Here is a 26,602-nt window from a genome sequence, read left to right as displayed (position 1 = left end):
TTTTTAAACTATTGTTGTTTTATGTGCTGACGAGTCAGTTCTGACTCATAGTGACCTTATAGGACAGAGGAGAACTGCCCTATGGGGTTTCTTAGGCCACAATCTTTACAAAAGCAGATCGCCAGGTCTTTTCTCCCAGAGAGTGGCTGGTGGGTCCAAACTGCCAATCTTTCAGTTAGCGGCCAAGCTCTTAACCACTGCACCACTAGGGCTCCTTTTCTAAACTGTAAAAGAAAAAACCCACTGCCATCAAGTCAATTCCGACTCATAGTGACCCTTTAGGACAGACTGGAACTGCCCCATAGGGTTTCCAAGGAGCTGCTGGTGGATTGGAACTACCAACCTTTTGGTTAGCAGCCATAGCTCTTAACCACTGTCCCACCAGGTCTCCTTTTCAACTCTAAAAAAACCAAACCAAACCCAGTGCTGTTGAGTCGATTCTCACTCATAGCGACCCTATAGCACAGAGCAGAACTGTCCCATAGAGCTTCCAAGGAGCGCCTGGTGGATTCGAACTGCCAACCCTTTGGTTAGCAGCCATAGCACTTAACCATTATGCCACCAGGGCTTCCTACTATAGTGAGGGTATAATATGAGAAGCCGGTGGAAGCCATGTAAGGCTTTAATTAAGAAGGTGATTTAGGGTCAAGCTCCTCTCTCGTTGGCTCCCACCTGCTCATTCCCCCCCAGTCGGTGACACCACTGCACCTCAGCAGTAATAGAATTTACTGAGTGCTGTTACGCAGCACTTTGCACATACTAACTCATTTACCCTCCCAACAACTTTCTGTGGTAGGTACTATCCAGGGCTTTGAACTGGTTCTTTCCGGTTCAAACCCCTGCCCAAGACTCACCTGGGGATCTTGTTAAAATGTAGGTTCTGATTCAGAATATCTGGAGATGGAAATGCAAATTCTCAGCAGATGTTGGAACCGGAATGAACCAGTTCGAAGCCCTGGTGTTACCTTAGCACCTCTTTAGAGACAGGAAATGCAGCTCGGCTCAGAGAGGTTCAGTTATTTGCCCAAGGCCTTTCAGGTGATGACTGGGGAGGCTAGGACTGCAGCCAGGCTGACTCCACCTGGGCATTCACCACAGCCTTCACAGCCCTCCCCCCGGCCCACGCAGCTTGCACACCCACTAAACACAAGCCCAGCTGCAGAACTGCTAAGTGAAAAATAAGTTAAGGCAATTCTCTAACACCAAAGGGCACGATCTTTTGAGATGCTCAGAAAAGGGCACTCTTGTCTCTTTTGACCTTTCAAACCCCACCTGAAAGGACAGGTGAGGACTGATGAGAAACTCCCTGGTGGATATAGGTTCCATATTGAGATCTGGAACTGGTTATGTCCAACCTCAAGAAAGAGAAGGACGTTTGTCGAAGGCTTTCTCTGTGTAGCCTCCTTATACATCATCATATTGAATCCAACACAGCGGGTTTCTTCAACTCCATTTTACAGATCAGAAAAATGGATGCTCTAGCTCATTACAAGTCATTTGTCCAAGGTCACAAAGCAAATACTTGAATCCAGGTCTCTTGATTCCAACTGAGTTCAATAAACGTACACTGACTGCCCACTATATGTCAGACTCAACCCTAAACGTTGAGATGCAAAGAAGGGGCAGAGCCCTGCTTTAACGGAGCTCCTGGGCCAGCTGGGAAGAAGACACAGCCCACAGGCTGAGGGACTTGGCACGCGGCCCAGACCAGGACTGGGGCTGCTCCTGCCCCTCCCCACTCTGCCTCTCACAGTGGATAGCAGGCTAAAAGAAGGCCACGGCTCCAGGAGACTTGGAAAGACTGTTTCGTGAACTGCTGTTAAGTCGGCCCCCGACTCATGGTGACCCCACGCACAAGGGAACAGAACACTGCCCGGTCCTGTTCCCCTTCCATGATCAACTGCGGATCAGATTGTTGTGATCCATGGGGTTTTCACAGGCTGATTTTTTTGCCAGGCCTTTCTTCCTAGCCTGTCTTTGTCTGGAAGCTCCACTAAAACCTGTTTAGCATGGTGACAACCTGTAAGATTCCACTGACAAACGGGTGGTGGCTACGCATAAGGTGCCTCGGCTGGGAATCGAAACTGGGTCTCCCACGTGGAAGGTGAGAATTCTACCACTGAACTACCACTACCCCTTTTTGAAAGATTTAAAAGATTAGAAGCTCTATATTAACATAAAACCAAAAACAAACCCATTGCCCTCAAGTTTATTCTGACTTATAGCAACCCTACAGGACAGAGTAGAACTGCCCCATAGGGTTTCCGAGGAGTGGCTGGTGGGTTCAAACTGCTGACCTTTTGGTTAGCAGCCAAATTCTTAAAGACTGACATAAGGGCTACAGAATCCAGAATCAGTGCCCTGGAGTGGAGGGTCCAACTTACTCTCTCTTTCCCTCCTCCCTTCTTCTCCTGCCCCTCCCCCAGCCACTTCTTAAAGGCAAACATTCTACTAGCTGAACACCTCTCCACCAGTTCTGGCCATCCTGGTATCCTAACATTTGAAATGCTACTTCAGCAATTGCCATACTTTTAAAAAGGCAAACAAACCTTTGCCCTAACACATCATTTCAGGACAAGCGGCACCTATTTTTCAGACAGCCTCAGCACCCTTTTTTTCTAAATGCTCAGACCCTGCCTCTTCCTGTGATTCTGCCTCCTGCTGCAACGCTTACTGAGGGCTGCTGGGGGCCTGGGCTGTGCTCAGTCCTGGGGCGGCAGCGGGACTGCAGCTGGACAAATCACCTCTCCTACCTATGTTTAACAACAGGCTTATTGTCTCTCAGTTCTGGAGGCTACAAGTCTGAATTCAGAGAATCTGCAGGGCTCTGCTCTCTCTGACCACTCTAGGGGAAGATCTTCCCGGGCAGCTTCTGGTAGCCCCAGGTGTCCCTTGCTGTTCTGTGGTTTATAGACAGAGCTTCAGAAGGTGTCTGCAGCCCATGTGACTGTCTCCCTGTCTGTTCTCTCCTTTTATAAGACACCACTCAGAAAACATTAGGACCCACCCTACTCTGGTATGAAGCCATTAAATGATAACATCTTCAAAGAAAAGCCCTATTTCCATATAAAGTCACATTCACAGGTACAGAAGTTAAGATTTCAACATATCAACTCAATCCATAACAGATGGGTTTGTTCCTATGTGGAAGGAGTCACCCTAAGTGCACAGACTAAAAGGCTGTGTAGCCACAATGGTTAAGCACAGAGACTCTGCAGCCATAGGGCCTGGGTTCAAACCTCTGCTCCACCACTTGAGGGCTATTTTCTCTATGCCTTGATTCTCCTCACCTGTGAAATGAGAGTGATGACGGTAACACCGACCCACAGGGCTGCTTCGGGATTGAACGATTCAATAAACAAATGTATGTAAGCTGCTGGGGAAAGTGTTTTGGTGGCAGTGAGTGCTGTGCAGGTGTTTGCTTACACCACCATCATCAACACTGAGGCTATACTGAACTTCAGGCTAAGAACATGTGTAGTCTGTACAAATTCATATCAAGAGCACGCTACTTTGACTTCACTAAGAACAACATAACCCATCTCCACCCACAGCCCTGTGGAAAAGGTTTGACACTTAGGGCAGGTGAGAAGTATGATATACGACACCCAGCAAAACCTCAGGTGTGAAGGTCAGGCTGTGAGCAACACAGACAAGCTTCTTGTGCAGAAGCTGTCAGTGCCCCAGCCGCACCAACATCAATGCCCCCAGCTCCAGGCCACAGAGGCTGTAGGTGCTGAGAAATTCCTCCCTAGCTTCTTGGTTGTGCCTGGTTGAGGACTACAGGTGCTACAAAAAAAAGAAAAAAAAAAAAAAAAAAAGGCCAAACCAGTTGCCACTGAATGATGCTAACCCATGGTGACCCCATGTGTGCAGAGTAGAACTGCACCCCATAGGGTTCTCAGTGGCTGATTTTTTCAGAAATCACCAGGACTTTCTCCCGAGGTGCCCCTGGGGTGGACTCAAACCTCCCATCTTTCTGTTAGCAGCTGAGCATGTTAACCCTTTGCACCACCCAGGGCCTCCCACAGCATCATTGTTGCCAGATTCCCTCCCTGCCTTTGATCTATCCTCCCTGCAGTCTGGGCTACAGCCAACAACCAAAACCAGGCACTCCTGAGCCACTTCTCCTGCATAACTTCCCCTCTCAAAGGGCTACAGGTAAAGAATATTTGCTCTTCCCATCATGAAGTGTTGGAAATGAACTAGAAAGCATTCCTTTGGAGGTATTTCCCAATCTCCTTACCTTCCACAACCCCCCTACACACACAGAGCACAGCAAACCTGGCCACCTCCTGCCTCCTTTAGCTCTTCCCCCTCCTCCTTCTTCCTCCTGTCCCTCTGAACTTTGAACATGGCCTCCATCACCCTGCAAGTGAGGTCTTTACCCTCCACTCCCCCAACTATTCTCCCTTAAAACAAATGAACATATCCCCTCTTCCAAAAACCCTCTAGAACACACCTGGGTACTTTTTTTAAGTATGGGGGGGAAATGGTCAGATGTGCAAAGGACTGTGTTCTGTAGGTGGACTGGAAAGCATTTCCAGGGCATGAACCTTTCCCTCTGGTTCTGTCCACAGCCTCTTCCCAGAGTGCCCATAAAAATCTCAAGAACCCTAAATAACTTGGTCCTACGCTAGCTAAGTTACAAAAGAAGAAAAAAAGGAGGAGAAGGAGGAGGGGAAAGAGTAGGGAGGAGGAGGGGAAGAGAAGGAGGGGGAGGAAGTGAAGAGAGTGAGGAAGGAGAACAAAGGAGGGGAGAGGAAAAGGGGGGAAGGATTGTTATGTATTAAATTGTGTCCCCCCAAAAGATATGTTGAAGTCCTAACCCCTGCACTGGTGAATGAGATCTTGTTTGTGGAAATAGGATTTTCCTTTGCAGATATTATCAGTTACATTAATGAAGTCTTACAGAGTAGAGTGGGCTCTAATCTTAGTCCCTTCTAAGTGACATTTTATAAAAGAGAAGGACAGACCCAGAGTTACACAGAAGGAAGGGACCACGTGAAGATGCACCTATAAGCAGCAAAGGAACACCAAGGATGGCCGGGAGCCACCAGGAGCAGGAGAGAGGCATGGAATAGTTCCTCTCTCAAAGCCCTCAGAAGGAATCAACATGGCTGATAGCCCGATTTGGACTTCCAAGCCTCCAGAACTGTGAGACAATAAATTACAATTCTTAAAAGCTAACCACTTTGTGGTATTTTTGTTATGGCACACCAAGAAACTAAGAAGAAAGAGGGGAAGGGGAGGATGAGGGGGAAATAGAAGGGGGGAAAACAGAGAGTTAACTTTTACCCACTGCAACCTAGAGTCTACCCAACCATTGTTTTCTGCATCACCCAGGACCTCCTCATTGCCAAGCCCATTGCCACTGCCCAGGTCTATTCATTTGACACTGCTAAGGATACCTTTTGTTCTTCTTTTCTTTTAAGTTGTCAACTTTATTGAGGAATAAGTTTCAAAGAATAAACTATATACAGTGTATCATTCACGAGTTTTGACAACTGGTTACACCCATGAAACCACCATCACAATCAAGATGCAGAAAGTTTCCGTCACCCCCAAAGGAGTTTTCATCTCCTCTTACGGTTCATTTTCCCTCCATCCCAAACCCCAGTTTTTGTCTATAAGTAAGTTTGTATTTTATAGAAATGAAATCATTTATTTTTTACTATTTTTCCCCGGCTTATTTCACCCAACTTACTGTTTCTGAAGATTCATCAATATTGTTGAACACGTCAGCAGTCTGATCCTTTATATTACTGAGCATTGTTCCATTTTATGAATATACCACAATTTGGTATGGAAGAAGGTTCTAGAGGTTCTTTTAGCACTGGAAAACTATTCAGACTTGGGGGAGTTAGGGAAGACAAGACGCACTTGAGGAAGAGGGGGGCCTGGGATGCTGCTTTACACGTATGCACACACAGACACACACACATGCATACAGATACACACATAGACACATACGTATACAGAGACACACACATATACTCAGATACACATGCACACACAGTCACATGCATGAACACATACACACACGTACATGTCCCCAAACACACATGCACGGACACACAGACACACATGTACACAAGACACAGGAGACAGATTAAAGTAGCAATAGAAAGAAAAGAAACAATATTTCCAGTGAGCTTGGAAAACAGACTTTATATAACAAGTAGCCACCTGATTTATGAGAGACTTTTTTTTTAAGATAGAAAGACAACAAAGATGGATACTTCTTTATTACTTTCTTCTTTTTCGCTCCCTGAACTGCTAGAGCAGGCTCCGAGGGCATTGGCAGCAGCCCTAAAGACAGAAGGCTCCTCGCTCTGGAGCTCGGGCCAAGGGGCACTGTCACAGGGGCATGGCACTGCAGCTTGGCTCAGAGCCCCTGCCTTGCCCCCACCCCTCCTGGGCCGTAGCTTTCAGCTTCCACGCTCCTCGTGCCTGCTCTGGCCTGCACCAGAGATGGTGGCAGATGGACACACATTTTGTAATTACCACCATAGCCAGGCATCTGGTCCCCTTCCCAAGGCATCCAAAATAATTAATCTGTTGTACTCATTGATAATAACCCACTGCCTAGAAAAAGATGGGTCCACTGGAAACCAGGAAAAGGAGAAATCGCAGCCTCATTGCAAGTCACTGATTTGTGCATAATTCCACCGCACTTACGTCATTCTGCAAACATTTCAAATCATTTAAAAAGATAAATAAGCTACTTGGTTATCATGTGGTACCCATTTGATCAGAATTATTTTCTGACGGAAGGACATTTAAAAGCAATGCTTAGAATCACTGCTCAGGGAGCGGTTTCACCAACCACAGTAGCTCTGTAAGTCATGTTAGCTCCTACGAAGGGTGTCCAGCAGAACTCTGGGTGCTGAAGCTGCTTTTCTAGAAAGTTTATCACACACCTTTTAAGCAGCGTTCAGGAGTGGGATGATGAGAGAAACTGCGGGCGAGGATTCCAGGTGAGGAATATCTGCACTGTGTTCTGTGGCCTCAGCTATCATGGACCACAGGGGTCATACAACTGCCCTGTGTGCCTTCTCCTCTTTGTCTCCCAGTGAATACACTCCAAAACTCAAACCCACTGTCGCTGAGTTGGTTCTGATTCATAGTAACCCCATAAGACAGAGTAGAACTGCCCCACAGGGTCTCCAAGGCTGTAAATCTTTATGGAAATAGACTGTCACATCTTTCTCCCATGGAGAGGCTGGTGGGTTCAAAGTGCCAACCTTTGGTTAGCAGCCAAGTGCTTAACCCCTGCACCACCAGGGCTCCTTAATGAATACGCCAGTCACTTCCTTAACATGCATATTCATAGGTGCCATCTGCTCCTGGCCCTGAGCCTCACTGCCAAATGACAGCAAATGGAGTCAGCTCATGGAAGCTTCAAGAAGCTACCTGGCACTTCGTCCCAAAACCCTGAAACTCAACATGCGAATCAGGCAAGGTGTGAATGCGGATGGATGATCTCCAGATCCACAAAAGTTTAGATAAGTGAGGAAAAAGGAGGTAGAAGGTACCACTTTGAGAAGGTGAGGATAACACCTGGAAAATGTTCCAAATGACCAAATGGCTTCACCCAAAGAACCAACTACACGTTTAAGGATCACACTGTAAACCAACTGACTGTACGGGTCACACAGGAGGCCAAACAGGCAAGCGACAAATCAGTACTGATGAGCATTCTTTGGGGGTGTCCCCCAGCCCAGGGTGATGCTGAGATTTGCTCCCCACAGTCACGGTCGTGAATCAGCCCCAAGAGCACATCATCATCACGCATCATTGGAATATTCCATTCCCCTTTTTTCGGGGGAAGGGAGAAGGGAATGTTGTTTCACTTTGGGGGTTGGTTTGCTGACGGGGCACACCAGACCTCGTTCCATTTTTCATTATCTGAAAAGAGGCTTACGAACCTGGTACGGCTAAGGGCTTGCTGCTGCTGCTGTTATAATGGCTTGTGCCAACAAATATTCCTGAAGGTCATGACTGCATCCTGGTTATTCTTCCTCCTTGAACTTGAAACTACTGACACTACATTGTCCATTTGTTTTCTCGTCAATCCGCCTCTAAAGATTAATTTGTTCTGGTGGTGAGAGCAGCCACATTCACTTATTTTAGAGATTCAGACCATTGCCCTAAGACTAATTTATTTTTTACCCAAATCCTAACCTTTATTTGTAGGCAGCAAAACAGTTCACGTGCCCTCATCCCATTCAAACTTACTGGCAATTAATTCTTCCCTCATTCACTAATAGGTTTCTCAAAATCTGCCCACTTACAACTCAGACAATATAAAATAAAATAAAAATCCAACCACAGCAGATAATAAATGGGGTAAACTCAGCACAATTATAATCTCCCACTTTATAATCGCTAAGGAACATAAGTTGATTTCACCAAGGTTCTCATTATCAACAAAGGAGAATAATATTTGCTACAAATACCTGAATCTTTTCTCAATAAAAGAAACTCACATCCAAACATTTTGAAATTTGTTTTTGGTTGTGACTTCCATTGTTATGGATACAGAAATCCAAAAGTCATGTTTCAAATTGTCTTCCAATCATAGTAAATCACATTCACTCCTCTGTCCAGATAATTTGTGACACAAGATGGGACTGTGAAGCTGTTAATGCAGAGCTGATCAGCTTTTCAAACATGATCATTCATTCTGAATTTCATGGAAAAAAAGAAAAAGCCATAAAATCGCAATCAAGCATTTGAAAATGTCAAGCTGATCCAATGAACTTTAAAACCTGTGACTCCTCCACGTAATCCTTAACATGGTTAACACTCTGGGCTCCTAACCGAAAGGTTGCCAGTTTGAGTCCATCCAGAGGTACCTCAGAAGAACAGCCTGGTGATCTACTTCCACTAATCAACCATTGAATCTAGGGAGCACAGTTCTACTTCAACACACATGGGTTGCCACGAGTTGGAAATGACATGACGATAAAACAACAATTAATGGGAAGAATGGCACCTCCTTCTTTTTCATCCTCCTCCTTATATCACCATCATTGTTATCTTCACCATTATCATCAATACTGTGGTCTTCCTGCTTCTAAGGGGGCTGTGTAAAGGTCAGGAAACACATTCAGTTTTGTTCCATGACTGCATGTCCTTGGCAAGCTTCCCTAACATTTCTGGGTTGATTTTCCTCGATGGAGACAATCTTAATCAGCTTTGTAAGTATTACACAGAGGGGCTTGTGCTCACCTAGTGAGATTTTGGAGGAAAGCCATGAGAAATAGACAGCGCACAGGATTTAGACTCAAACTTAGACCAAATGGCAGCTCCACCACTCACTGGTTCTTTTTCCTGGGCATGTTGTTATTGTTAGGTGCCACCCAGTCAGTTCTGGCTCATAGCGACCCTATGTACAACAGAATGAAACACTGGTCCTGCACCATCCTCACAATCGTTGCAATGTTGGAGCCTACCATTGTAGCCACTGTGTCAATCCATCTCGTTGAGGGTCTTCCTCTTTTTCATTAACCCTCTACTTTACCAAGCATGATGTCCTTCTCCAGGGACTGGTCCATCCTGATAACATGTCTAAAGTATGTGAGACAAAGTCTTACCATCCTCACTTTTATGCAGCATTCTGGCTATATTTCTTCCAAAACTAGTTTGTTCATTCTTCTGGCAGTCCATGAATATTCTTCGCCAACACCATAATTCAAATTCATGTAACTGGGCATACAGAGCCCTAATGAAAGTGTGGCATTAAAACAAACAAACAAACAAAATACCTTTGCCATCGAGTTGATTCTGACTCATCACAACCTTATAGGATGGAGTAGAACTGCCCCATAGGGTTTCCAAAGAGCAGCTGGTGGAATTGAACTTCCAACCTTTTGGTAAGCAGCTGAGGTCTTTAACCACTGCACCACCAGGGCTCCTTGGACCAGAATCTCTTTGCCTACTAGTGTAAAAGGAGCCCTGGAGGTGCAAACAGTTAAGCGATCAGCTCCTAATCAAAAGCTTGGTGGTTCAAACCCAGCCAGCTCCTGCACAAGAGAAAGACCCTGGTGATCTGCTCCCATAAAGATTACAGCCATAAAACCCTATGGTACAGTTCTACTCTGTTACATTGGGCAGCTGTGAGTCAAAAATCGACTCAATGACACCCAAAAATAACAACTAGGGTAAAACTAAGTATACTTAAGGTATAAACCAAAAAAAAAAAAAAAAACTTGTTGCCATGGAGTCAATTTCAACTCATAGCAACCCTTTAAGACAGAGTAGAGTTGCCCCACTGGGTTTCCAAGGCTGTAAATCTTTACAGAAGCAGGCTGCCACATCCTTCTCCCTCAGAGAAGCTGGTGGGTTCAAACAGCCAACCTTTCGGTTAGCAGCCGATGTGTAACCACTGCGCCACCAGAGCTCCAAAGTTATAGATGTCCTAAAGCCACATTCTGTTAAGCAATTTGCTTCCTAATTCAGAGAACCATTGAATAACCTAACACTGTGGCATTTCTATCCTTTTATTACTACCTTAATATTTTTTTGGCACTTAAAATTCTTACCACTATTAACTGCAGCCTTACCCCTGACCAGATAAGGGATTGTTTTAAAAACGGACATAATGTTCACTGCTGAGCCTCAGCCCCTGGATTAGTTACAGGCACATAGATGTTCAAAAAACATTTGTTGAACAAAGGCATAAAAAGAACATAGCAAAATGCCAGCTGTGTCTCCCCCAGTCACCCATGGGGCTTTTGTATGTCGTAAACACCCAGCTTATACTTTCTCTCCACGGCAATCAGCTCATTGAACAGGGACGTTAAGTGTGTCCATGTACTTTGGTGTAGGCATAAGCTGAGTAATAATTTTAAATGATAGGCTAAAATGCTAAATGGACAGAGATCTAACATGAACAGCATGAGTTGACAACAGTCACCACCAAACTTCTCAGAAATGAAGTCACCAAGACACCTTCCTAACACCAACACAGAGTAACAGAGCAGTCCTGGCTTCAGAAAACACGGTCAATTTCTATTTACAAACCAGCATCAGACATCCCTTTCCTTCACCAATACATGACCTTGGCACTTCCATGGCCCAGCAGAGGACTGGGACCTGGAAAGGGCTCCCACCACCTACTTGCAGACTTAGTCATCCTGGATGAAGCCCTGATGCATATCAACTTAGAGGCTTTGATTTTTAAAGGATAGGTAATGCCACAACCGCTATTTTATAAAAATTAAAAAAAAAAAAAACGCACGGAAAGAAAAATCTGATGTTTATCAGAGAACAACGGTGCAGCCACCTTCAACTATAAAAACAGATTTTTCAAAGCCCATTAGCTGGGCTGACACCTCCCCTAGCAGATGGTTGGGCAGATGCCCTCAAGCTCATATTAAATGCATTTTCTGTCCATCGTCCCAATGCAATGTGGGTGCCATTATGTGAGCCAAAGACTTGAAAACTGTGCAAAGAGTGAGACTTAGGGAAAGAAAGCATTTAAGAATTTCCAGAGAGATAAAAGACTATCATAGGGGTTACAAATACCAGTCTGTGGTCAAAATTCACTCCAATAGCACCTCTTCTTAGCTTACCTTCCACTGTACCAGTGTCCGAGGGACTTCCTGCCCCTCCATTTCACTACCTAGGATTGGTTCTGTTAACTGCCAATCAAGCAGCCAGACGGTCAACAAGGTGGTCGTATAGCTCCTCCCGGCTAGCTGGCCCCAACACTCCACCCTGATTTTTACCATGCCCGTTAGATTATTACTACTACTGATCATTCAAATCCAAATGAAAATTATTCCTTTTCTTCTTGCATTATGTAGAAGGAACTATCCTTTTTTCCACCCTTAAGTGAGCCCTATTTTAACATCAGCTCTATCAGAAATGGTAACTGGGGAAAAAATTAATTCAACAGGGGAAAAAAATTAAAACACCATTCTTTGCAATTACTAACACATTAGTGTGGTCACCACAATTATATTAGCTAAGGCTACTGTGTTTTGCAGGGTTCAAATCAGAAAAAACACAGATGTCAAGAGTCCACGGTTTTGGAATATGAATAAAAATGGGAAAGGGGAAGCACAAGTCCTTTCCTTATTAACCTGCAACCCACAGATGGTAACACCATGGACCCAAAGTATATGACAGAAGGTGACACACCAAAAACATGATCACTTCTGGGTAATTAGCACCACTAACCACCCCCGCCAGTGCCACTGAGTCTACTCCAACTCATGGAGACTCCGTGCACATCAAAGTTTTCAGTGGCTGATGTGTTGAAGTAGATCACCAGGCCTTTCTTTGAAGGCACTGCTGGGTGGACTTGAACCTCCAAACTTTTGGATGGCATCCCAGCTTGTTAACCATTTGCACCACCCTGGGACTCCTTGGATAATCGGCAAATTATTTAAAGTCTACTCTTCTTCATATTTAATAATTCAAGAATATTGTTATTGATGAATTTGGGCTTTTTGCATATTAACATTTCCTGAGTTAGAACTGGCTCAACAGCAACTAAAAACAACAACAAATGTAATGGAGCATTTCCTCATATAGAATCAGGTTCAACAAACATGTTAAGGACCTACTACGCGGCCAAGTTTACACTATGTGCTTTCAAACCTATGTGGACTTCTCCACTTATTAACTGTCTGAACTTTGGCAAATTATACAGCCTTTCTATGCTTTAATTATCTGATAACAGCAGTATTAACCTCATGTCATTGTCAAGATGAAATAAGTTAATTGGTGTAATGTGATTAATTGATGCCTGACATATATTAAGTTCCTCTTGGGCTGTATACAGGCTCCACAGGAGCACAATTAAGTGTTCTGGAGGTATATAGACTGAGAGGCAGTTGTTTGAACAGAACAAGGGGATGATACATGGTCTAAAATCAGGAAAGGTGTGTGTCAGGGTTATATCCTTCCACCATACTTATTCAATCTGTATTTGTTGTTGTTAAAAAAAAAACTAGTGCCATCGGTGCTGTCAAGTCAGCTCCGACTTATGGTGACCCTGTGTACAACAGAACGAAACACTGCCTGGTCCTGTGCCATGCTTACAATCATTGTTATGCTTGAGCCCACTGTTGCAGTCACTGTGTCGATCCATCTTGTTGAGGGTCTTCCTCTTTTTCGCTGACCCTCTACTTTACCAAGCATAATGTCCTTCTCCAGGGACTAACCCTTCCTGTTAATATGTCTAAAGTATGTGAGATGTAGTTTTGCCATCCTTGCTTCTAAGGAGCACACTGGTTGTACTTCTTCCAAGACAGATTTGTTCGTTCTTTCGGCAGTCCATACTATATTCAATATTCTTCGCCAATACTACAATAAAAGCGTCAGTTCCTCTCCAGTCTTCCTTATTCATTGTCCAGCTTTTGCATGCACATGAGGCAATTGAAAACACCATGGCTTCGGTCAGGTGCACCTTAGTCTTCAAGGTGACATCTTTGCTTTTCAACACCTTAAACAGGTCTTTTGCGGCAGATTTGCCCAACACAACGCGTCTTTTGATTTCTTGACTGCTGCTTCCATGGGTGTTGATTGTGGATCCAAGTAAAATGAAATCCTTGACAACTTCTATCTTTTTTTCTGTTTATCATGATGTTGCTTATTGGTCCAGTTGTGAGATTTTTGTTTATGTTGAGGTGTAATCCATACTGAAGGCTGTGGTCTTTGATCTTCATTAGTAAGTGCTTCATGTCCTCTTCACTTTCAGCGAGCAAGGTTGAATCATCTGCATGTGGAAAGTTGTTAATGAGTCTTCCTCCAATCCTGATGCCCCATTCTTCTTCATATTGTGCAGCTTCTCAGATTATTTGCTCAGCATACAGATTAAATAAGTATGGTGAAAGAATACAACCCTGATGCACACCTTTCCTGACTTTAAACCAATCAGTACTCCCTAGTTCTCTTCGAATGACTGCCTCTTGATCCATGTACATATTTATCATGAGCACAGTTTCGTGTTCTGGAATTCCCATTTTTCACAACATTATTCATAATTTGTTATGATCCACACAGTCCAGTGCCTTTGCATAACCAATAAAGCACAGGTAAACATCTTTCTGGTATTCTCTGCTTTCAACCAGGATCCATCTCACATCACCTATGATATCCATGGTTCCACATCCTCTTCTGAATCTAGCCTGAATTTCTGACAGTTCCCTGTCGATATACTGCTGCAGCTGTTTTTTAATGATCTTCAGCAAAATTTTACTTGTATGTAATATTAATGATACCCAAACCCAAACCAAACCCACTGCCATTGAGTCAATTCCGACTCATAGCGACCCTATAGGACAGAGTAGAACTGCCCCATAGAGTTTCCAAGGAGCACCTCGTGGATTCGAGCTGCCAACCTCTGGGTTAGCAGCCATAGCACTTAACCACTATGCCACCAGGGTTTCCAAAGTTAATGATATTGTTCAATAATTTCCGCATTCGGTTGGATCACCTTATTTGGAATAGGCATAAATACACATCTCTTCCAGTCATTTGGCCAGGTAGCTATCTTTTAAATTTCTTGGCATAAACAAGTGAGCACTTCCAGAGCTGCTTCCATTTGTTGAAACATCTCAACTGGTATTCCATCAATTTCCAGAGCTTTGTTTTTTTTTTTTTTTACCAATGTCTTCAGTGCGCTTGGACTTCTTCCTTCAGTACCATTGGTTTCTGATTATATGCTACCTCCTGAAATGGTTGAACATCGACCAATTATTTTTGGTAGAGTGATTCTGTGTATTCCTTCCATCTTCTTTTGATGCTTCCTTTGTCATTTAATATGTTCCCCGTAGAATCCTTCACTATTGCAACTCAAGGCTTGAGTTTTTTCTTCAGTTCTTTCAGCTTGATATGGTATGTTTGAGCACACAGGAAATATACTGACAATATATATTGTTTGACAAGATACTGGGGAGTTCAACAAAAAATAGCAATAGGTACTAGACAAAACGAAAAACAAGGTAGTCATCAACTCCAGAAAAATAAAGGCCTCCAACATAGCAGCGATTGTGAGGAGGGTGCAGGACTGGGCAGCGTTTTGTTCCGTTCTTTTTTTTTTTTTTTACATAAGGTGGCTATGAGCCAGAACTGACCTGATGGCACCGAACAAAAACAACAACAATACAAGAAAGGAGTTACTGCCATATTTCACTGTTTGGCTCAGGATTCAAAAGTATTTGTTTAAATCATAATATTATAAACCTCAACTACTGATTTAACAAAATATTGTTACATAACTTTGTTGAGGGGGTGGAGGGAAGGAAATCGTAAAAGTATACTTAGAAATACTACGGTAACTAGCAGAGAAACAGCTAAAAGTGCTGCATAATATATAAATAATATAAATATAACATATTAATATAAAATATATACCTCTAAGGAGGACTGAAAGGTGGGACAAGACATTAATATTAAAAATCTCTATGACTACAAGGTATAAGCAACGTAGGGGAAAAATGGAGAATGTAAGACTAAAGCTCAAATGAGTAACTAGCCTCAAACCAAATGACCGTGAACAGCTCAGTCACCGAAACTTCACATTCCATAAAAACACGTTTCCCTCTCATTTTGTAATTACGCCGCTTAAAATTCAGAAGTCCTCCCACTAATGCTTTGATGTTATAAATAGACTCCCAAGGATATGAGGGAATGTCTATTTTCTCTGATTTATCACCAACACCCATGGAAAATACTTCTTTTGCTAATATTTTTATTTTCAATCAAAACCTGAATTCTACACAGTTTGTGCTTTCAGTCATTAGAGTCTACGGTAAATGCTTTGGTCTAATCAGAGTGATATTCATTGCTTTCCACACATTTGATAAATATCCAAACAAAGTATAAAATTTCTTCTCCCAATAAAGCTAATTCTATTGAAAGAAAGAACCAGCTTTAAGCTTTTTAAAATGTATTATCCAGGTATAAACTTAAATAAAACTTTTACTAAAAGAATTCCAAATCCTTTTACAATTACCTTTGAGGTTTGGCTTTGATATAAAAGCAAGCGACACACCCTATCCCGTTAGGCTTTAGTCTTCCTGAACCAAACATGGTTAGGCTTAGAAATAATGAAATTAGTACCATTCAAACATACGCAGTTACGACTAATAATTTACTTAGAGTACACATAATCAAGCCCACTTATTGTGGTTTAGCTTTAAAAATAGACCAAATGATTTAATAAAGAACAAATTCAAACATGACATTTAGAAAAAGATTTGTTTACCTCTGTTGGTTTGTAGCAGTCTACAAGAGCTTCCTAAGATTAAATACAGAGAAGGATGGTTTCATTAGTTAAAATTAAACATAATTTTTAAAATGAAACTAAAAATCATTCCATCTTTATAGTATTATTTTAAACATGGTAAATCATGGTTTCTTATTGACTATCTAGAATCACACTTTTTTATTCTAGTACCAGTCGGTCATTTGAAGATATAAAAAGTTGTATCTTTAATATGTAGGAATGCCTTGTTCTTCAGAACATGCATACACACACACACACACACACACACACACAAGCAACCTACCACAAAAAATTTTTTTAATAGGAGATTTATATTTTTGTATTACCATAGCACTGAAGACTAAATCTCACCTTTGTCAATCAGGTTATGAATATCTCACAGATTGAAAAAAAAAAGGGCCTATGTTAAGGCAAGATGGGAGCTATCAGAGTCTCCGTTAGGTTGTAGGAGTCCTCACGTGGTGCAAACAGTTTAATGTGCTCAGCTGCTAACTGAAAGGCTGACAGTTCGAGTGCACCCAGAATAAAAAGAAAGGCCTGGCAATCTACTTTCAAAAGATCACAGCCATTGGATACCCCACAGAGCACACTTCTACTCTGACACACATGGGGTCACCATGAGTCAGAGTCCACTAGACGACAACTGGCTTGGTTTTGGTCTGACTTAGGTTGTTGTTTGCGGGGAGATAGGGACTAGCTGGCTCCATAAGCTCACACTGAGGACAGCCTTCCACAGTGCTCAGCCCCACCACTCCGATTTTCCTTTTATTAACTGAACGCAACCTACCAAAAACCTAAAACCAAACCTGCTGCTGTTGAGTCGATTCCGACTCATAGCGACCTTATGGGACAGAACAGAACAGCCCGATAGAATTTCCAAGGAACACCTGGTGGATTCAAACTGCCAACCTTTTGGTTAGCAACCATAGCTCTTAACCATTATGCCACCAGCATTTCTGAATGCAACCTAGAGGGATCCAAATGGTTTCAAGCCCACCCATCTGGTCAGTGACTTTTTACCCCCTCTTCATGCACGTGTGTGCACGCACGCGCACACACACACACACACCTTTCCTTTTAGCTGCCAACTTGGTTAATATTAACCTAAAGTTTCAACAGTATGTGAGAAGTGGTGACAATTATGCTGGCCGTGGTGAGGGGGTCTGGCCAGGGTTCGGCCACGCTCCAGCCGTGACACAGCCTCTGCAAGCCTCTGTGTTCTCACCTCAGAATCAGGGCACCATGACCTGAGGACAGCCGAAGCCTCTTTCAAGTTCTAAATTTTAACAAAGCTTTTTCTGTCACTGTATTTCCTACAGAACTAAAAAATAAAATAAAACCATTGCCGTCAAGTTGATTCCAACTCATAGCGACCCTCCGGGACAGGGTAGAGCTGCCCCATAGGGCTTCCTAGGCTGTAATCTTCGCGAAAGCAGACTGCCACATCTTTCTCCTGTGGAGTGACTGGTGGGTTCAAACTTCTAGCATTCGGTTAGCTGCTGAGGGCTTAACCGCTACACCACCAGGGCTCCTTTCTACAGAACTACTGCCTGTTTTATCTTATTGTTTTATAACTAGGTTACTATTGTCTCCCAGATAATCCTACCACACACACAAAAAATCAGTAAACTAAGTGTTCACCACTCCAGGGACACCAGTAATCATTAACACATTAAACATACTCATACATTAAAATGTGCCTTTTGATAGCTTTTACTGATTTATTTGCCACTGGTGATAGCCAACTGCCATTAACAGTATCATCGGTGAACGCTAAGGATAGCGGCAGGTCAAAGGTCAACTAATTTTAGAAACTCCCAACTGCAGATTTTAAAAATTATGGATTTGACCTCCTCTGGAAAGGGTACTACTTCACTACTCTAGACTAAGGAAACATGAGACATCTCAATGTCCATCGTACTAGAATGCTATAAGGTGAGTGTTCACTAGTAGAAAATAGTTTATTAAATAGAATTATGCTCTAAGCAAGCTGATCTAAAACTTAATTTCATGAATGATACAATCCACAACTGGTAAACGGGTCTTTGGGGGCAGAACCAGCTGTCTCTCCCAAGAGAGGCTGGAGAAACCCATGTTCGTATGGTATTCTGACAACTGACAGGAGTCAAGAACTGCCTTATCACCAGGGACCGTTATGAATGTATACTCAGCACCTCAGTGCTCTCCTCCGTGAGCGGCCAGTGCCTGTGCCCTGAGCTGACTCGGCCGCAGGGCAGAATCCACTCACGCCAAGCTCCAGAGACCCAAGTGTACGCAAGCATTGCTTGTCAGAAGGTTGGAGATTTTGGAGGCTGCTTACCTGTAATTTTACAGCTCTCTCCTCTTCACTGTCTGCATCAAGAAGATCGTCAATGTCAATTTCTACTTCTGGCATTTCTTCTTCCTGGGGAGGAGGCAAGAAGGTATTTTATTAGTGAGAAAGTAAATTGTACTGAACTAATTTAAAAACTAACTTAGATGAGTTAAATAAATGCCTGGATCATCAACTGAAGGGGGATGACAGAGTAAAGAAGGATCCCCGGTGGCACAGTGCTTAAAGCACTCAACTGCTAATGGAAGTCAGTGGTTCAAAACCTCCAGTGGCTCCATGGGAGAAAGATATCACGGCCTTAGAAACTCTGTGGGGTAGCTAAGAGCGAGGACGGACTTGCCGGCAGTAGGTTTGGTTGGTGGGGCAGAGTAAGTTGGGGGGAAGGATGGACTAGGGGGAAGAGGGGAGAGAGAAAGGGGGGATAAGAGGAAAAGACAAAGAGGGGAGAAGAGGGAAGGCAAGAGGAGAAAAATGGCAGAAGGAAGGAAAAGAAGGAGGCAGGAGAAAGGAGAAAAGAGGGAGCAGAAGGGAGACAGGGAAGGAGGAGCAAACGAGATTTAAGTGACAACAGTAGTAAAAAATAATTTCTACTTTTTAGCAGAAAACTGACTTGTGAGTATAGAAAGGAGCACTGGCAGATTATGGGAAGAGCAGTGAGATATGCAGTTGGTAACGACCCAGCTGTTTATTTGGGGCCCACATCTCTCCTCACAGCCCTGGGTCTGGGGAAAACCAATCCCACCACGGGACTCCTGAGGCAGAGCACTCGGCTCAGGCCTGGGCATCAGCATCGCCCCATCAGGCACTGATGCCAGAGAGGGCACGAGAGCCACCTGAAGCCAGGGGGCGGGGAGCTTCAGGAAAAGAAGGTCTTTCATCAGAAGAACCTCTGCCCTGAACTGAGAGCCGGCTAAGGAAGAACAAAGCCCTGGCAGCCACCTTCCAATCACTAAGAGAAGCAAAGTTTAGGATAAGTCTGACCCCATGGTGGGCAGAGCAGGGAGAAATATGAACACAGGGCTCTTGATAACAGTATCGAGCCACTGAGTGAAACCACCCTGAAGCCCACCCTGCCTGTGAGCCAGTGATTCCCTTTTACTGTTTCAGCAGGAGTCCCTGGGTGATGCAAAAGGTTAATGCAATTTTCTGCTAACCAAAAGGCTGAAGGTTCCAGTCCACTCCGAAGTGCCTCAGAAGAGAGGCCTGGCAATCTACTCCAAAAACGTCACAACCATTGAAAACCCTACGGAGTACAGTTCTACTCTGACACACATGCGGTCGCCATAAATCGGAATCGATTTGACAGCAACCGTTTTATTGTTTCAGCCACTTTGAGTTCAGCTTTCTATTCCTGCAACCAAACATACCCAGTACAGAAAAGCGAGTGAGAAAATCTAACTGGAGTTGGGTGAAAAACTGCACTAATTGGGAATTTCTACTTCCAATACGAAGTAGGTCTTTGCTACCTCTCACCTCCTCTGTCATCTGAGTCTTCTCTCTACCTCTCAGAACAGGACTTTAAATGTCAAATTAAAGCAGTATTGAAGAGAGTCCTGAAATTTTGCATTTATCTTTCCCAGGGCTTCAAACCAGTTCATTCTGGTTCAAACTCCTGCTGAGAATTTGCGTTTCCACCCCAGATACACTGAATCAGAATCTACATTTTAACAAGATCCCCAGGTAATTCTTACGTATGACACATTTTGAGAACCACCACTCTGCTAGTGGTTCTCAGAATTGGTCCCTAAGCAGCAGCACTAGCATTGCCTGGGAACCTGTTAGAAACGAAAATTGTCAGCAGGGGTTCGAACCCAGAACAAATGGGTTTAAAGACCTGATCTTTCCATTAGGAGCCACCTGCACCCCAGCTCCTCCTAGCCACAAGGAATGGCTGAGGGGTGTCTGTGAAACAGAGGGAGAGGCGTTGTCTTCACTGGTCTGCAGAAGCTCTCACTGTCTGGTCTCCCTGTGCAAGCCTGGTTTCCTGAGTATCTCCTTTCTAGTTACGTTCATTTATTAAGGTAACAGCTCTCAATCTTTTTTTTTTTTTTTTTTTCCTGCCCCACCACAAACCTGGGAAATATGACACACTACCCTGACCCTGAGGAACACTTGCTCCTGTGGGCAGGTCCTCCTTGGGCAGGAATCATTCCAGAAACAACCCTCTCCTAAGACCCCATAATAATGAGTCAGAACTTGACAGCAACAGGTAGTGGTTTATGCCTGCTTCTGTGGAGAATTTCTGTTTAGCTCCTTTTGCTCAGGTGTTAAGCATATATAACTCACTTCAAAACCAGCATTTACCAAAGTGAATATTTTAGGTCTCATCTGCAAGGTTTTATATTCCTCAACATAATTTTCACATTGGTACTTAGTGATCATTTATTCACCTATTAACAGGAGCTGATACTATAGAAATCGGAAGTTTTATTGCTTCAACCAGGATAAGGCTAAAGGACGACCACCTTTCTACTGCCAGGAGCAAGAGCTCTGGAGCCAGGGACATCCTGGGTCAAAGGCCAGCTCTGCTGCTAACTCGCTGTGTGACTCTGGGCAAGTTTCTTAACCTCTCTGGCCTCAGTTTCCTCATCTATAAAAATGGGAAAGGAAATAACTACTTCACAAGGTTGATGTTGGGATTAAGTTAGTGAATTGATATCAATTTCTTAGAATAGTACCAGGCCCAGAGCTAACACTTCTGAGCACTGATTGTTATTTCTATACTGGAAGAGATACGATCCATACTGAAAAGCTCAGATAAAACAGAAGTATAATTCTTACTAGGGTCAAAATCTCTTTAAAAAAAAAATAATAATATGAACGAAAGATGAAAAGGATTATCTCCTTAGAAAATTCTAATGACCTCAGAACTGGAAACCAGTGCTTCTTACTGGACAATAGTGATTAAAAAAAAAAAAATTGTGGTTGATTTGATTCTGACTCATAGCAATCCTATAGGACAGAGCACAGCTGCCCCATAGAGTTTCCAAGGAGCAACTGGTGGATTCGAACTGCCAATCTTTTGGTTAGCAGCCATAGCTCTTAACAACTGTACCACCCGAGCTCCGGACGATAGTGATGGGGGTGTGGTGCGGAATTAAAACATAATCACCTGGCCTCTGGGATGTCAGGAAAGCTGTACAGGGGTGGGATGGGCGTCTGGCCAGCAAATATCTGTGGGTGCCTGACATGCCCTAGGAGCTCAGCCTGCATCCGGAATGAATGGAGGCGCCCTGCCCTCCCAGTAGATGTTTCTGGGCCTGTGGCTTTTTCATCCTTCACCAGAGTCCATCCTGTGCTTGTACCCAGCCAGGATGACTCTCAGACTGGGACAGAGCAGCTGCTTAAAATGAGATGCCATTTTTTAAGCCCACCATGGGCAGGGCAGAAGGCAGTGGTGCCTCAGTGGAAGAATTATCGCCTCATGTGTAGCCACCACCCATCTGCCAGTGAGGGTTACGTATTGCTGTGAGGCTGAACAGGTTTCAGAGGAGCTTAAGAAAGGCCTGGTGATCTGCTTCTGAAAATCAGCCAGTGACAACCCTGTGGATCACAATGGTCCAATCCTGATGTGCTTGGGGTCTCCATACAGGGCTGATTCGACAGTAGCAAACAACGACAACAACGGAAGGCAGGGATGTGGGGACAGATGGGGCTCTGTCAGGGAAGAGGACGCCAAGAGGAATCTGTGGCTACTCTGTTGTCAGAGCACAGGAACCCAAAGCAGAAGTGTGGGCCGCCTCCCTCTCTGGGCACCAGCCTCCCTGGTTGCCACCCCTGACCTCCAGCGTGACCTGCGCCCAACCTCCTGATTTTGTGTATATTTAAAATCACAGTGGAAGAAACACTGGTGAGGGAGGAGGGTTGTTTAAACGAGCCATAGGTAGACAGCTGTGTAGCTTTCGAGGGTTTGCCAGGCTTTCCATGGCAAAGGGACCAGTGGGGACTAAACCACCAACAGAGAAACTCACCAGATTACAAAGCAGTTAACCGCTGGTAGGAAGCCACAGTGCAGATAAATCACCCAGGGTCCCCCATCGGGCCAATGAATGGTTAAAGCGATAGCAAAAGGGCTGTGAAGAAGAGCCGAGCAAATACTGCTGTTCTGGCAAGGATGCCTGTGATTAATTCAACAGTGTCCATTGCACTAGCCGCTTTAAGAACGACCATATAAGGTCAAAACACCCAGAGCCAGTTTCGGCTGACTGTATTCAAGAAAAGCCAAGCAAAACCAATAAACCCAGAAGTTTCAATCTGTGTGGCAATCTATACAGCCTCCCTCTTTTCTGCCCCCCCCCCAATAAAAACAACAGTCATTTGGGTTCAGTATTCACACTTCACGTGGGCACACAGCATACACTGATGTCATGGTTTAATGGAATAGCTCATCGAGCAGAGGATGCAGGATACAGAACCTTCTGGAGGAATCACACAGCTAAGGGGAGCTCAGCAACTGCTATTCTTACAGGAAATAAAAGAACAGTAAGTGAATAACATCCTCCAAGAACAGCGCAGCAATGGGTGTCCCTGCAGACATCACCCACGCAGCGGTGATACCCTGCCAAGTACGGCACAACGGGCTGTGGCTTGTGCAGCCGTCCGGACTGCCACCCACACGGGAGGCATCCTCAGTGCTCGCTCTCCTTAGGATTGCATGGGCTTGCCTTCAAGTGCTGCGTCTGACCCATTTTCCCCAGCCCTCAAGATCTGTGCTGTCCAACATGGTAGCCATGTGCAGCATTTAAATCTAAACTCATGAAAATTAAATAAAGAATTCAGTTCCTCAGTGGCACTAAGCACATTTCAAGGGCTCAATAGCCGTAGGGGGCGAGTGGCTACTGCACTGGGCAGTGCAGACACAGAACATCATCACAGAAGGTTCTACGGGACAGGGTCACTTTAGGTTTCACTCACTCACTAGCCCAGAAGCTGGGAAGCAAAGCACCTTTGCCTCTCTAAGGAATTCGACACGAGTGAAGATAATACGCAGCCTCTCGACGTCATTACCATTACCCACCACCACTTGTCTGTTGGTTTACGGTACTCTGGTAGCCTTGTGTGTGGCTATGATGCTGGAAGCCATGCCACCAGTATTTCACATACCAGCAGGGTCACCCATGCTGGACAGGTGGTTTCAGCAGAGCTTCTAGACTAAGACAAACTAGGAAGAAATGTCTGGCAATCTACTTCCAAAAATCAGCCAGTGAAAACCCTATGGATCACAAGAGAAATTGTCCGATATAGTGCTAAAAGGTGAACCCCCTAGGTTGGAAGGTACTCAGAATATACAGTGGCCACAACAATGGGCTCAAACATACGAACAATCATGAAGGTAACACAGGACTGGGCAACGTTCCTTCTGTTATTCATAAGGTTGTCATGAGTCGGAGCTGATACAAATGGCAACTACCACCACCACCATTACCCAAGGGGATGTGGCTGGGTAACTCTGAGCTCAGTTTCCCAAGAGAGAAAGCTGATGTAAACCAAGTATTTGCTGACTAATTATAACAATCATTAGACTCAGGCACTTTCTACCAACCTATGATTCTTCTTGTTACCCCCACCCACACTTAGAAGACCATTCTTTCCCCTTCTCCTCCTGCTCACATTACCGGTTTAAGAGGCTGCTGGGGGCTGCTATAACCTATCACAGAAGGTGAACTCACAAGCACAGGGCTATGTTTAAGGTCTCAAGGGCCCCCACCAGGATGCAGGCCTCAGGCCCCCTTTATTGTTCGGTGAACCTAAGGCCTATGATTGCACAATGTATAGGACTCCAGGTTCAGCGTGCAGGTGGGAATGTGGAGTGAATGCCGATGACGCAGAAGCAAACCCTGGGTGAGAAGGACAAAGAGAAGTGGGAAGTGGAGGTCGACGTGGGAGAGTCTTATAAAGTAAAGACTGTATCTAGTATTGAGTACCAAAACCACCAAACCCATTGCCATCCAGTAATTCCCACTCATGGTGAGGTGGTGCAAATGGTTTGCACTTGACTACTAACCCTGGTGGTGCAGTGGTTAAGATCTCGGCTGTTAACCAAAGGGTCCGCAATTTGAATCTACCAGGCGCTCCTTGGAAACCCTATGGAGCAGTTCTACTCTGTCACACATAGGGTCGTCATGAGTATCAAATACAGACTCCTGTATCTACTCGGGATGTAATCATTTTAATGAGGAGTGTCGACGTATTCTAAATTCAGTTGAAGTTCTACTTAGCTCTGTCTTTTGTATGTCTGTCTTAAGAGCAGCCTCAGTAAACAGCTTTGGTAAGATGTCATATCTCAAACAAGGGAATGGGTACACCCACAGCCCACTGTGGTTTACCAGACTTTAGTTGTGTTTCAGTGTTTTCCCACAGTAAATATCCACCCCCAAGCACCAGCTCTGCTGACAAGAAGTGAAAGCCGTCTTCATGGTCCCTGGAGTAAATCACCACCTAACACATCCCCACATTAGTCAGAGGTCCTCCTGCGATACCCACAGAACGAGGCCCTGGATCATGTCTACGCACCGCGCTGGTCACGCATCTGTTGAGAACCCGCTATGTGCTGAAAACTCACTGTGTGTCAGACACTGTGAGCCCTGCCCTGGAGGGGCTCTCTGTCTAAGCACGCTCCAGCAAACAAAACAACATACGAGGACATCCAGTGAGAGCCGCAAGCCCCAGTGTGTTAGGAACCCAAGGAGGGCAAAAACAGCCACCTGGGGCAGAATGGAGGGTGCCACAGAGGAGAAGCATATAACTGGCCTTGTGGAAGGACAAGGAAGACTTGGGCAGGGTTTAGACAGGGAGAGAGTATCCATAAGGGGCAAATGGTACACAGGAGGCCAAAATGCAGGGCTGGAAAGGTCCTTGGCCTGGGAGTCAGACAGCTCTGGGCTAAAAATATCAATGCATAATGAGACTAGGAGCCCTGGTGGTGCAGTGGTTAAGCATTTGGCTGCTAACCAAAAGGTCAGCAGTTTGAATCCACCAGCCGCTCCTTGAAAACGCTATAGGCAGTTCTACGCTATAGAATCATTATGAGTCAGAACGGGAATTGACTCGATGGCAGTAGGTTTGGTTTTGGGGGTTTATGGAGACCAGACAGGTAACAGAAATGAGAACAGGTGGGTGTGCTATAAGGAGTAGTGGGGAGTGTGGCAAACTGGAGAAAACATGCCCCAATGTGTGTTTGGGGCAAATATTGCTAACAGGTGGCAGCAGGCAGCAAGCACTCCATGCCTGCCCACTGTCACCTGTTAGCAATACGTGCTCAGTGCTGCCACATATTTCAAGGTCTTGGGAAAAGCTCAAAATATAGGTTTTTTAATGCAAAAATACCCCAATTTCTAAAAGTTGTCTAACGATTCCTTAAAATATCATTGTTATTGTGTGCTGTTGAGTCAATTCCAACAAGTGTAGAGGTCCACGAAATCCATCAACCCACAGGCTGCCAGTCACCTTAGCCTGCAGAGATGGCAGCCACAGGGGCCGGGGAGCGAAGGCTGTGAATGACAGGAGAGGTAGCTGGGCTGCAGGGCCCAGACAAACGGAGGAGGCAGGGAGGCTGCTGAGGCTGGGTACACTCATTCAGGGAGCGGTAACAGGGCTTGAATGCGAGCTGTGGCTAGAATGAAAAGAAAAATTTTTTTAAATGTGATGGATAGGGAGGGAAAAACGGAATGTGGAGAAGAATTGGATGTTGGCTGAGAGAGAAAGATGACAACGATAGAAAGCACACCCAGGATCCTGAAGACATTTCACGAAGCAATAAGCGGTCCAGACTTAAGCTATCTCCAGCGATCCCCTTCCCCATCCCTCTCTTAAGCAGAAGCAGGGTCCCTGCTGCCACCATATAGGTACACACAGCTGGGTTAGTCACAGAGACACAGCCACGTGCAGCCAGAACCTGCCACCTGCAACCAGGTCTGCAATGGTGGAGAGCTGGGTAATGCAGGATGCAGGAACACAACCAAAGCAGAGTCCAACCCAGCAGGACCTACAGTGAAAACACACACACACTCAACTCACGCACA

General features: G+C 44.6%; 1 protein-coding gene across 1 annotated transcript in view; it reads right to left on the bottom strand.

The window, feature by feature from the left end:
- Positions 1-26,602, bottom strand: part of PPP1R14C (protein phosphatase 1 regulatory inhibitor subunit 14C) — a 104,194-nt gene that overhangs the window by 7,025 nt on the left and 70,567 nt on the right. The window contains exons 2-3 of the mRNA XM_010602755.2: positions 18,570-18,653; positions 16,229-16,261 (exon numbers count right to left, since the gene is read on the bottom strand). Of these exons, the coding sequence (XP_010601057.1) occupies positions 16,229-16,261; positions 18,570-18,653 (117 nt within the window). The remainder of the gene's footprint in view (positions 1-16,228; positions 16,262-18,569; positions 18,654-26,602) is intronic.

The sequence above is a fragment of the Loxodonta africana genome, chromosome 1 (genome assembly GCF_030014295.1).
Source record: "Loxodonta africana isolate mLoxAfr1 chromosome 1, mLoxAfr1.hap2, whole genome shotgun sequence".
NCBI lineage: Eukaryota > Metazoa > Chordata > Mammalia > Proboscidea > Elephantidae > Loxodonta > Loxodonta africana.
This window is presented reverse-complemented; position numbering and strand designations above follow the sequence as displayed.